Source organism: Xiphophorus hellerii, chromosome 2 (assembly GCF_003331165.1).
Source record: "Xiphophorus hellerii strain 12219 chromosome 2, Xiphophorus_hellerii-4.1, whole genome shotgun sequence".
In the NCBI taxonomy this organism is placed as follows: Eukaryota; Metazoa; Chordata; class Actinopteri; order Cyprinodontiformes; family Poeciliidae; genus Xiphophorus; species Xiphophorus hellerii.
The window spans coordinates 17,259,328-17,270,353 of NC_045673.1; the positions used below are offsets into that span (position 1 = coordinate 17,259,328).

General features: G+C 38.6%; 3 protein-coding genes across 4 annotated transcripts; 1 reads left to right on the forward strand and 2 right to left on the reverse strand.

Moving 5' to 3' along the window:
• Window positions 1-23: 23 nt before the first annotated feature.
• Window positions 24-3,502, reverse strand: LOC116711811 (E3 ubiquitin/ISG15 ligase TRIM25-like). Its single transcript, XM_032551348.1, is given in 7 exon segments — window positions 24-877; window positions 879-1,123; window positions 1,197-1,265; window positions 1,348-1,501; window positions 1,588-1,833; window positions 2,695-2,790; window positions 2,889-3,502. Coding segments are annotated over 7 exon segments (1,668 nt in total). The 5' UTR covers window positions 3,468-3,502; the 3' UTR covers window positions 24-598.
• Window positions 3,503-4,467: 965 nt separating this feature from the next.
• On the reverse strand, window positions 4,468-7,848 carry LOC116734295 (tripartite motif-containing protein 16-like). The gene is given in 8 exon segments (XM_032585614.1): window positions 4,468-5,491; window positions 5,588-5,632; window positions 5,713-5,869; window positions 6,534-6,767; window positions 6,850-6,945; window positions 7,129-7,148; window positions 7,151-7,232; window positions 7,234-7,848. Coding segments are annotated over 8 exon segments (1,629 nt in total). The 5' UTR covers window positions 7,708-7,848; the 3' UTR covers window positions 4,468-4,970.
• A 1,177-nt stretch (window positions 7,849-9,025) lies between these two features.
• Window positions 9,026-10,938, forward strand: tmem17 (transmembrane protein 17). Of its 2 annotated transcripts, none has more exons than XM_032585657.1 (5): window positions 9,026-9,213; window positions 9,402-9,505; window positions 9,831-9,944; window positions 10,395-10,538; window positions 10,701-10,938. In XM_032585657.1, exons 1-5 carry the CDS (start codon window positions 9,099-9,101, stop codon window positions 10,800-10,802), a joined length of 579 nt encoding a protein of 192 aa, XP_032441548.1. In that variant the 5' UTR covers window positions 9,026-9,098; the 3' UTR covers window positions 10,803-10,938. The 2 variants fall into 2 exon arrangements, with proteins under 2 accessions (XP_032441548.1, XP_032441555.1); XM_032585664.1 differs by having other exon boundaries at window positions 9,029-9,213; window positions 10,682-10,938.
• Window positions 10,939-11,026: the final 88 nt, after the last annotated feature.

Consider the following 11,026-nt stretch of genomic DNA (forward strand, 5'->3'; position numbering starts at 1 on the left):
ATGTGCACAAAATCTAAAACAAATTGCCCACTAATGAGTAACAGTCATTTTAATACAAAATGTTTGCAACAATGAACTTACTGCAAAAACATTGATCTCAAGCAAGAAGTAAATAAGAAGCACTGTAACCACTAAAGATATTCTTTATGTCAGTAAAGCATTTTCATTCTTCTATATATGCACCTTGAAATTCACACCAAAGTCTGAATTTCTATGTGTTATCACTGCAAAAACATTAATGACAGAATAAAAAATAAATAAATCTCAGTTCAAGATAGTGATGATTACATCCTTGCATCATTAGGCGTCTACAGATGGGAATTAGCTTTTTGTATAATGTGGTAAAATGCATCAATGGTGACATTTATGTTTGAGTTGTACATTGTACCATTTACTTATATCTATAATTTCAGAAAATAATGCATCAAGAACTTACATGTTCCCTCTTAAAGCTGGGATCAAACATGGAAAAATCCTAAAAATGATAAATATTTAAGCTTACATAGATTATTCTGTGACATATAAATCGGTCCGTAATCGATTTACTGCTTATTTATTTTCTTAATTCAGTTCGATAGCAATAAGGTTGAAGTTGAGCTTAAAACTCACACATTGTTAGGTTCGCTCCTAAATCCACACTAAAGCCAGGACAGAGAGGTTCACTGAATGTTGTCTGGACTCGGTGCAGTAGCGTGAGCTCGCCACAGCGTGAAACGCTGTAGAAACTCAACTTCCCTTCATTGTACTCAAGGTGCACACCCACTCTACGTGACTGAGCTGGGGGAATCAGACCTTTATGAAGACTGTTGTGCCAAAAAGTGCAACTAGAAGGAGAACAGATGATTTTCCAAGACAGCTTGTTGTGTCCGAAGCAAGCAGTCTTTACCCTGCCCTTTTCTTTGTATGCCTTTATATGACACAGCCACCTCAATGACGCCACCATCCCACTCCACCTCCCAGTAGTGGTTTTCTTGAAGGTCGTCTTGGCACAGCGATTGGTAAAAGTGGGAGAATCTGTCAGGGTGATCAGGATGAGCCTGGCCTGTTATTCCCCATGATAGCTCTCTCTTGGTATTTGCCATGTATAGACACGCATGCACTGTGTTAGGATCCAGCGTAGGACCTGCAAGAGAGGACAAATTCACTCACTCAAAGGTTGAAACTTCCTGTAGAAATATATTTATTATTCTACTTACATATAAACTTGGCCAGTATGTCTTTTCTTGATGTTGGTTTGATATGAAGCTTTCCGGGAATACGCAACACTGACAAGAAAAAAATAATAATGTTCTCAAACTCAGGAAACGTGCAATTATAATGAAATTTGCTACAAAATACCCAACTCACTTATATTATCCATAGAATGGCCAAATAATTGTACATTCTGTATGCCACACATGCTTTTTAATTGGTTGGTTTTTGCAGACACAAACTCTTTCAGAGGCACCAGTCCTTCATGTGAACCTGAAAACACAGGGAGGCCACCCACAGCTTGAATATCCTGTAAGAGCCAAACAAATGCATAATCCCAACAGTCTTACATTAAACAAGAAAAATACAAAAGAGGAAATGATACCAAGGAATCACCTTTAGGAACTGAATGGGATCATCTGCTTGTGCAAGCTGGCAGAGATTATGATCCATTTCCTTCAGTTTATGAACTTCATGTTCCAGTCGTGCTTTGTGACCGTTAGTCCAGTCAACTCCAGCTTTCTCTACCTCTTCAACTTTGCCTCTCATCTCAAGACATTTCTTTTCCAGAAAGTGATTGTATAAACGGAGATGTTTGGTGCATCGCTGCTCAAAGTTGTCACTTGACTCCCAAGCAGCAACCTTGTGGAAAACAAACAACATTACAGTCGTCATGACTTTCAGTCACAGTAAGGTTGGGGGTTTTGGGGTAAGGTTAGTCAGAAGCGCATTGGAGCAAAACATACAGTAGGCATTCCATTAACCTTGCAACATCAGAACTTGGAGTTGAGTTTGATGCCACACCTGATTAACAGCATTCCAGTTTACATGCTCGGATTTCAACATGGCGCCCAGGTTGTTCGCAGCACCTCTTATGAACATCGTTTTAAGCTTTACTTCCCATAAGCATACAGCATATGTTCAGTTAGTAAGTGCTACATTGATTTTAGATGCACTCTTATGTGTGTTTTGTGAAATAAACATGCTTCCAACCACATCTTACTAATGTTGATGCATGGAGCGGTCATATTAAACTACTGAGTCAGCCAAGATGTATTTGGGTAGCTAGACGCTCCCACATTCCCAGTGGAAAATCTGTCTTCGGAGGGCGTTCCAGATGATTTATTCAACTGGGAAGTCCAAATGTCACAGTTCAGACTACAACTGAGGCGCATCATTAGTTTGACAATGTTAAGTTGCAAAATAATTTGCTCGTTTATCTACTGTAAGGAAGACGAGAACCAAAGTGTTACTCTCCATGTCATTACAAGATGTACACCACATATTCACATACTGCACATGTGTTGTAAGGCATTCTCACACACAGCAAGTGACTCAACAAATTAATTTACTCATGTTTTCAGATCCTGGTTCAACACAGGCATACATAACAATTTGCAGTAACTAAGCATTTGGTTTTACAAGAAGGTTTGGAGTGATCGGCTAAAAAGCCATAGAGTGAAGTTCATATTTCAGGTGTTTTTGCTTATTTACAACACTTACTCTAATAGATTTTGCTGCTTCCTCTAGCTGTCTTATTTTACACTGCGAAACCCGAACTGTGTCTGCAATTTTCTTTCTGGTTCTTTCCAGCTCCTCCTGTTAAAAAAGCAAGTCATCAAATCGTAAAGGCAGTAAGATAAAAAAAAAAAACTGTCACAAAAATATAACTTTAGGTTTTGGATGAATTTAATTACCTGCTTTGCTTTGACTTCTGCTGTGACTTCCACAATGTCATGATTTTTGTGCTGCACCACACAAAGTGGACAAACCAGCTGCTTATCAGTGCGACAGTAAATTTCAAAAAGTCTGTCATGACGGGAGCAGATACTTTCCTTGATTCTCGTAGAGGCCTGAATCAGCTTGTGCTTCTTTAGTACAGGAAGTTCAAAATGAGGCTGCAGATGTGTCTCACAGAAGGAAGCAAGACACATGAGACAATACATCTCAGCTTTTTGTTTTCTCTTAGTGCAACAATCACACGGCACGTCCCCTGGTAAAGCAACATCATTTTCATCACCAGCAACACTTTGACTGGGTTTCTTCTTGTGCTCCTCCAACAGATTAGCCAAGACTGTGTTTTTCTGAAGAGCAGGCTTTGGGCTGAAAGTTGTCCGGCACTGAGGACAAGTGTATTTTTCTTCGAGGTTTGGTCCTGTGTCCCAGAAAGTGTTTATACATTTCTTACAGAAGCTGTGTCCACAGGCAGTAGTCACAGGTTCGTCCAGCAGATGTAGACAAATAGAGCAATCCAACAGGTCCAGACTGGAAGCCATTTTCCGCCGATCAGAACTGTTACTTTCAGTTCCTTTCACAAAGGAGTGGGCTTTGACCTTGTGATCTAAGAGGGTGGAACTTTTTCTTGTCTTAAAGAGACACACCAAAATTCCAATAGTATTCAAAAATACTAATCAAGAAATGCTGTGAAATAAAAAATGTTTTATTATTTTTCTTATGTTTTCATTTAATTCTTTTACTTATTTAATCACATTAAATGCCACATAGTTTCAGAGTTCTGAGAAATTGGTGCAACAAGAGGATGTTTACTACCTAAGGGATTAACTGACAGGTTATGCCCTTCCAACTCTGTTATCACACAAGCATAGGTTGTATCCTCCCTCTTGTTATCGCTCAACTTGTATGCTGTAGGAAGAAGTGCATCTGGATGTTCAGAACTCACTGCAGCGTGCTGTGTGCTGTTCCCATCCGCGGATGTAATAAAGAATTTGCTCTTTGCCGTTTGCCAGAATCTCAGCCTGATCTGTTCCCATACAGATTCTTTTTTTCCACAATGCAGTGTTAGAGAAGAGAAACATTTGGATTTTACTAAGACTTTATGTATTAATTGCAGAAAATGCTGCTTGTAATCAATTTCTTGTATATGGTAGGCCATCAAATTAATGTACCCTGAAGGCCTGTTAAACATAAACACTACTATTTAATCTTTAATTCACTGAAAATTAGTCAGTTCTTTCCAATACTGAAAGATGCAAAATATAAATAATATTATATATATATGGTTGCACATAGCTGCTTCTCTGTGAAAATAAGGATAAAGTCTCAACTGATCATACTGTTGAGACATGATCAACAGTATATATGGGGTTGGATGTAGCTGGAATGTCAGAATGACGGATAGTAAATTCTTATCATTCACTGCTGAACAAGTCAAGTTTATTTGTATAGCACATTTCAGCAGCAAGGCGGTTCAAAGTGCTTTACATAATAAAAACAGAACATTGCAAAGTTATAAAGAAAACACCATACAGTCAACAATTGAACAAACATATTTTAATGAGAGCCATCATCAAAATCTTACAAATCAAATATGTTGGTCAATGTTTCATTCATCGTGGTTCAAAACAGTCAAGAAATGATTTGGTACAAATATAACAAAACTCTAAATGAAGATACAAGATGAACAGTAATGAAAGTTAAGCACAGTTTCAGTGCAGTTGCAAACGAGGGAAATGTCAGGTGAGAGTAAAGTTCTACATGTCTTCATTGTATCCTGACATTACTGGAGCTACACAATATATATATAATTCAGGTAAGATTCCCATATAATACTTGTTCACGTTTTGCTTTTGCATTGAGTGCCTCTGAAGTATATAAAAATACAATGGCAGAGTAATCGTAATTACATGACTCAAATTATACAATTTAATTACATTATTTCCCTTTACAGCATAATATCAGATACTTAGCCTCTATATCTAACTGTATGTTTTCAGTTAGATGTATGGATCTTGCAACTTATTTATTTAAATCAAGCGGTTTTACTGCTGCTTGATTATCTTTACGGAAGCTCCTTTGGACACCATAAACCCAGGGTACAAAGGTTGGGAGAAAGTGGTTTGAACTTTATGGAGGAGCACCAGTTGTTCAGAGCAAGACACACTGTAAAAGGACAGGGTTCCAGCTTTATGGTTCAAATACAACCCCATTCTGGAAGAACATGGGTTGGGAATTTTGATTTTCATTTCATTGTGCCAAAAAGTACATCCAGAATTTGCAAGGGAAACACTCCAGGACTGGTCATTGTATCCAAAGCAGCTTTCTTTTATGTTTGGCCCTTTGTAGCACACCGCCACCTCAACTCTGGGCCCCTTCCACTCAACTTCCCAGTAGCAAACACCAGACAAACCTTCGGAGCACAACACTTGATCATATTTGGTAAATCTCTCTGTGTGGTAGGGATACTCCTGGGCTTTCTTGGTCCAAGTAACTTTGGTGTGTTCCTCGGACAGCAACAGGTTCTCAAAAGCTGTGTTGGGATCCAAACTCAAGCTACAGAAATCTTAAACGTCCAAAAATTAAAAGATAAAACCAACATTTAGTTTGGTCAATATGGATCCACAAAGGCTATTTTGAAAATGTAACATAAATAACTTACACATGCACAATTCCTGCCTCGTCATTGGATCTGGAACGGTTTCAACTGAAAACAGAAAAAAGACATGACATCCCACAGCCACACACTTACATGTCAAAGCGTTAGGTATTCTGTTGCGTTCTTACTGGTATCTGATATTTCCTTAATAGCAGTTGACACAGTTTCCATTTTGTCTTTCAAGTCTGATATAGCCTTTGTCACACAATCAAAGGCTAGGTACTGCTGGAGGTTGAGGTTCAGGCTCATTTTAGATTCTGTGCTATTGAAAATAGGCTTGCAGTGCTGGAGAAGAACAAAAACAAAAACACGGCATCATGCAGTGCAGTAAAAGTTGCCATACCTTTATAACTTCTTTCATTTTATTACATGACGAACACAAATCTTAATGAATGTTACTGTATTTTTATGCAATAGATGAACACAAAGTATTGCATGATTGTGAAATAAAAGGGAAAAAGACTTACGGTAAAAACCTAAAATGTGTGATGTACATTTGTATTTAGCCCTCGTTTTGTTGTTACCCCTGAAACATATGCAGCGCAACCAATTTTCTTCAGAAGTCACATAATTAAATAAATCAATTGACCTAAAAGTCACAGTTTTGGATTGTGGCCCTGGAGAGAACTCATTCATGAATAGGAAGAAGATTCAATCTGACTGCAGAAGAACCTCAAGCCAAGATTTGAATCCAGGGCTTTGTTGGTGTTTAGAACTGACCCACCATGCAGCCCCTAAACACAAATGCACACCAGATTTACATTTTTATTTGTTGATTGAAATAAACAAATAATTGACTTTCAACTTAACAGCAATGCACTTATTGGTGTTGGTTTATCATAGAAAATCCCTGTAAAACATGTATGTCATAACAGGACACAAAGTCAAAAATATAGTTTTGCCAGACATTCTGTGCAAACTGCAGAATCTGTGCATTAAATCTGTTCACCTGCAAAAAGTAAATGTTGTCTTCAGTTGAAGACAGCTTCCTCATTTCATCGTCTCTCCCCCTCAGGTCTCTAATCTCCTTCTCAAGCTGACTGATGAGCGTTTCAGTTTGACCGAAGGCTGCATTTTCCTGATGTTTGATTAGCTCCTTCACAACTGAACGTCTCTTATCTGCCATCGAGACAATTTCAGCGTAGATCTTCTCATTTTGGTCAAGTGCTGCATCTCTGGAAAGCTGAAAGCAGTCCCCACCAAAAGATAGACTATGAACTATTTCAATGGAAACATGTTAAGCCAAGAGAGATAAAGAAAGTCACCTTCAATGCCTTAATTTTCTGTCCCAGCTGTCGCACCTGCTTCGCCTTTTCTCCAATTCTTTGCTGATTTCTTTGATTCTTTTCTCCAAATAGTTTCTAAAACACATTTAATGGTTACTTAGACTAATTTAGATAAACAGAATGCAATATTGTATGTATTTTTGTAACTAACAGAAGTTTTAAATATCACTGAAACACAGCACATGTGCTAATGATAATAATAATAATTATTATTATTATAATATCATTATAAGCAAGAATAATAAACAATGATCTTACTTGTTTCTCTTTTCTGACACTGCTGAGACAGTGTCATGGTCTTTGTGCTCATCCATGACGCAAAGCAGGCAGATGCACTCATCGTCACTGCGACAGTACACTTCGAAGCAGCTTGTCGTGCTTAGAGCAGATCTTCTCCTGGATGGAGTCTGACACCTCCACCAGCTTGTGCCTTTGGAAAGCTGCAGACTCATAGTGAGGCTGGACGTGTGTGGCACAGTAAGAAGCAAGACACACCAAACATGTTTTGACAGCCTTCAGTTTCTTCACAGTGCAGAAATCACACTCCACTTCATTTGGTTTAGCTTGCTTTTCACATAAAGGAGTGGTTCTCTCGGGTTCAGCCATTTTCTCGATCAAATCAACCAGTACCGTGTTCTTGTTCAGTACAGGTCTTGAGTTGAAAGTGTGTCTACACTGAGGGCAGCTGCAAACACCCTTCTGGCCCTCCTGGTCCCAGTAGTTACTTACACAGTCCATACAGTAGCTGTGGCCGCAAGGAAGAGTCACAGGTTTCTTCAACACCTCCAGGCATACAGAGCAGCACAAAGAATGGGGAGCTTCACTTTTCGCCGCCATCTTCTTCACTGCATTTGGTAAGTTTCACTTTCCCTAAAAGCAAATCTAGAAAAACAGGGAGCGGCTCTAAGAATAGGGGTCACATATCAAGCACTGCTGCTCAGTAAGTTTCACTTTCTCTGAAATGAAAGTGGAAGAGTATGAGAGCCTCTTTCCTTCTTTTATTGATTTTTTATATATATATATATAATTTTGACTAAGCTACATATCTAAGTTTATTAACTATAGCAGGAGTGGGCAACTCCAGGCCTCGAGGGCCGGTCTCCTGCAACTTTCAGATGTATCTCTACTTCAACACACCTGAGTCAAATAATGAGGTCATTAGCAGGACTCTGGAGAACTTGACTGCATTTAGGAGGTGATTCAACTATTGAATTCAAGTGTGTTGGACCAGGGAGATATCCAAGAGGTGCAGGACACCGGCCCTCGAGGACCAGGATTGCCCACCCCTGAACTAGAAGATACTTTCTGATAATTATAAATTACTTCTCTCACAAGTTTCATTCAGCTACATACAACCGTGATAAGAACGTATAATTGTAACTGATTATGCCATAAAAAATAAATATCTTTCATAATGAGATGGTGTATTTTTTATTATGACAGTGGGCTGTCATTTGTATCTAGTTCCTACAGGTCCCAGTAGTTGTTTACACAGCCCACAGAAGCTGTGACCGCAAGGAAGAGTCACAGGTTTTTACACCTCCAAGCATATCTATTTAGAGAGAAGGACGATAAATATGAAGCTTCACTTTCCTTGTCATTTTCCCTACTGCACTAAATAATATCTACTGTCTCTATTACCAAAACTGTAAAAAAAAACTTGAAATGACTCCATTTCTTTAACAAACATCAAGTTATGTTAAACAACAGTCCTAGAATGTGACAGGGTTGGTTAGGGTGAGATTGGATTGAGTCACAGAATTAATAATTAACATATTAATTGCAATAGTTCATACCAATAAATTTTCTATGGGAAAATGTTAAAAATCCTTAACTTTCTTGGCCATTTTTCTTACTGTCTATTTTGGAGACTCGTATCCCAGAAGATGTTGCTTTATTAATGTTTTTTATGTAATGTTCTTTCTAAACCAGACCATCTGCTTTGTAAAGTAAACCTGTCCCTTGTGCAGCAAAGCTCCCACAAAACATGATCCATGTATTTCACAGTGGAAATGGTGTGTTTAGGCCTGTAAGCTTTCACTTTTCCTCATAATTTAAGAGTTGTCAGTAGGGCTAAACACGTAAACAACAAACAAATTAGAGAGTTTAATCAAACCGCAGAGCGTGTTCCAGGTTACCATGGAAACAGAGACGGTTTCCATGGTCCTGTTTACCAGGAAGAGGCGGGGTGTATTCCTTTCTCCAGTTCTGTTGTTTTTAGGCAGAAGATGGAGCTCCCGGAGACCATCAGAAAGCGCTTAGATGACTTTTCTCGTAATATCTTATTTGACCAGACTCGAACTGTGACGTTCGCCGAAGAAAACGACGGATTCTTGCCTCACGGTAAACCAAAGACAATGCGACTAAACTTTGCAGACGAGTTAGCACAGATGTTAGCATTGGTGTAGCTGCATGCTTTGCGTGGCATTATTTTCCTTCTTTTGCTAATAAAGTTGATATCAAATAAAAACATCGAGGAGGTTCTGGGGTTTATCCTGCTGTTCGCTGTGCTGTTGTTCTGATCTTTTCAGAGAAACCAGTTCTGTCCAGCCTCCAGCTGCAGATGTCGCTGTATTTTAACATGTGGTTCTTTCCCTGCTGGTGGATCAGTGAAACTGTTATGCTGCATCTCAAGGTATGAAGGAGGGCATTAGAAAGAGACAAACCGGTGTACAGATATACAAAATATACATTATATAAATGGGTATATTTAGGATGTAATTAGCGAATACGCTAAATACACATTTAAAAGTATGGATCATGTTACCGGTCCCCAGTATACCTGAATTCCCTTTGTAGAGATATTATGCTTCTAATGTTTTATCTAAATCAGCAACAATATGATCTTTTGCTAAAATATATATCATTTTGAATTAGACTTGAAGTAAGAACTTAATGGTTTCAGCTAAATCACACAAAAAACATCTTATAAATGGTTTGGTGTTTGTCATTTCCACCAGTACCCTGCCTTGCCAGAGTACTACAAGTTCATCCTTGTGACTATTCTGCTGCTGATGACTCTTATTGAGGCCATCAGGCTTTATCTCGGATATGCTGGGAACCTGCAAGAAAAGGTGAGACACTTCTCATTAAAAATACCCATTAAAAGCCTGCTGATTGTTGTTAGGGCTGCACAATAGAAAACCTTATGTTGGCAGTAATTGGTAAATATTGCAATATCAGGTGCGATATGCTTCCATTTTTTTTCTTCCTGTTTCTCGCTTGTGCTTCCATCAATCTGTGACAATCAAGCATGTTGGGCAATGCCATTTGTGTCCAGTGTGAATATTAGCTGTCGAAAAACTATCAATCTGGCCAAATAATAAATTAAATGAAAATGTAAGCTCATAACATCTTGAATATATTCATCCTACAATTACTGCACTCCAAACAGTCCTTTGCGATATAAACATTGCACACACTATTATTGCAATATATTGTGCAGCTGTGATAGTTGCTTGGATCAAAAGTGGATGGTGAAATTCATAACTTTATTATTATTATTTTTTTTACATTTTTCAAAGGTTCCAGAGTTGGCAGGCTTTTGGTTGCTCACCACCCTTCTGCAGCTTCCCCTCATCCTTTTCCAGCTGTTTAATGAAGCCATTCTCATCCAGCCTCTGGAGAGGGGCGTCCACATAGTGCTCACCGTATTCATTCTCATACAGGTATGGGTGTCTGCTTGGCAAAACTGGAGTGACATAGTCTACAATTTTATGTTAAAACACGTTATGCAGCATATGTTTTCGTGACGTTGGCATCCATCAATTGTTACTGAGTGACATGCATTTTGTTCTCCTCGCTGATCCAGGCTGCCTCTGGTTTTGCAGCGCTGCGGAACATGGTTAGACACACAGGGAGCCAGTTTCATCTCCAACAGTTTGACTGACTTCGGAGGCTCAGACATCCACGTCTGTTCTGGTGTGCAATGAGTCACAAGGATGCCTTCTTTCTGCACATCTCTCAAACACTAAGGGCGATATGAAAAAGGACTTAACATGTGTCAAGTGGTTGATATTTTCATATGATTTATATCTAAATAAAATATTTATTTTTGTATTTTATTCAGATCTGGTTGCATTTTCTTTGTGTATTCTTGAAGGAATTAGTTCTAGATCCAAAATCCTTATTTTTGAACTGGCATCAGTAACTTTGA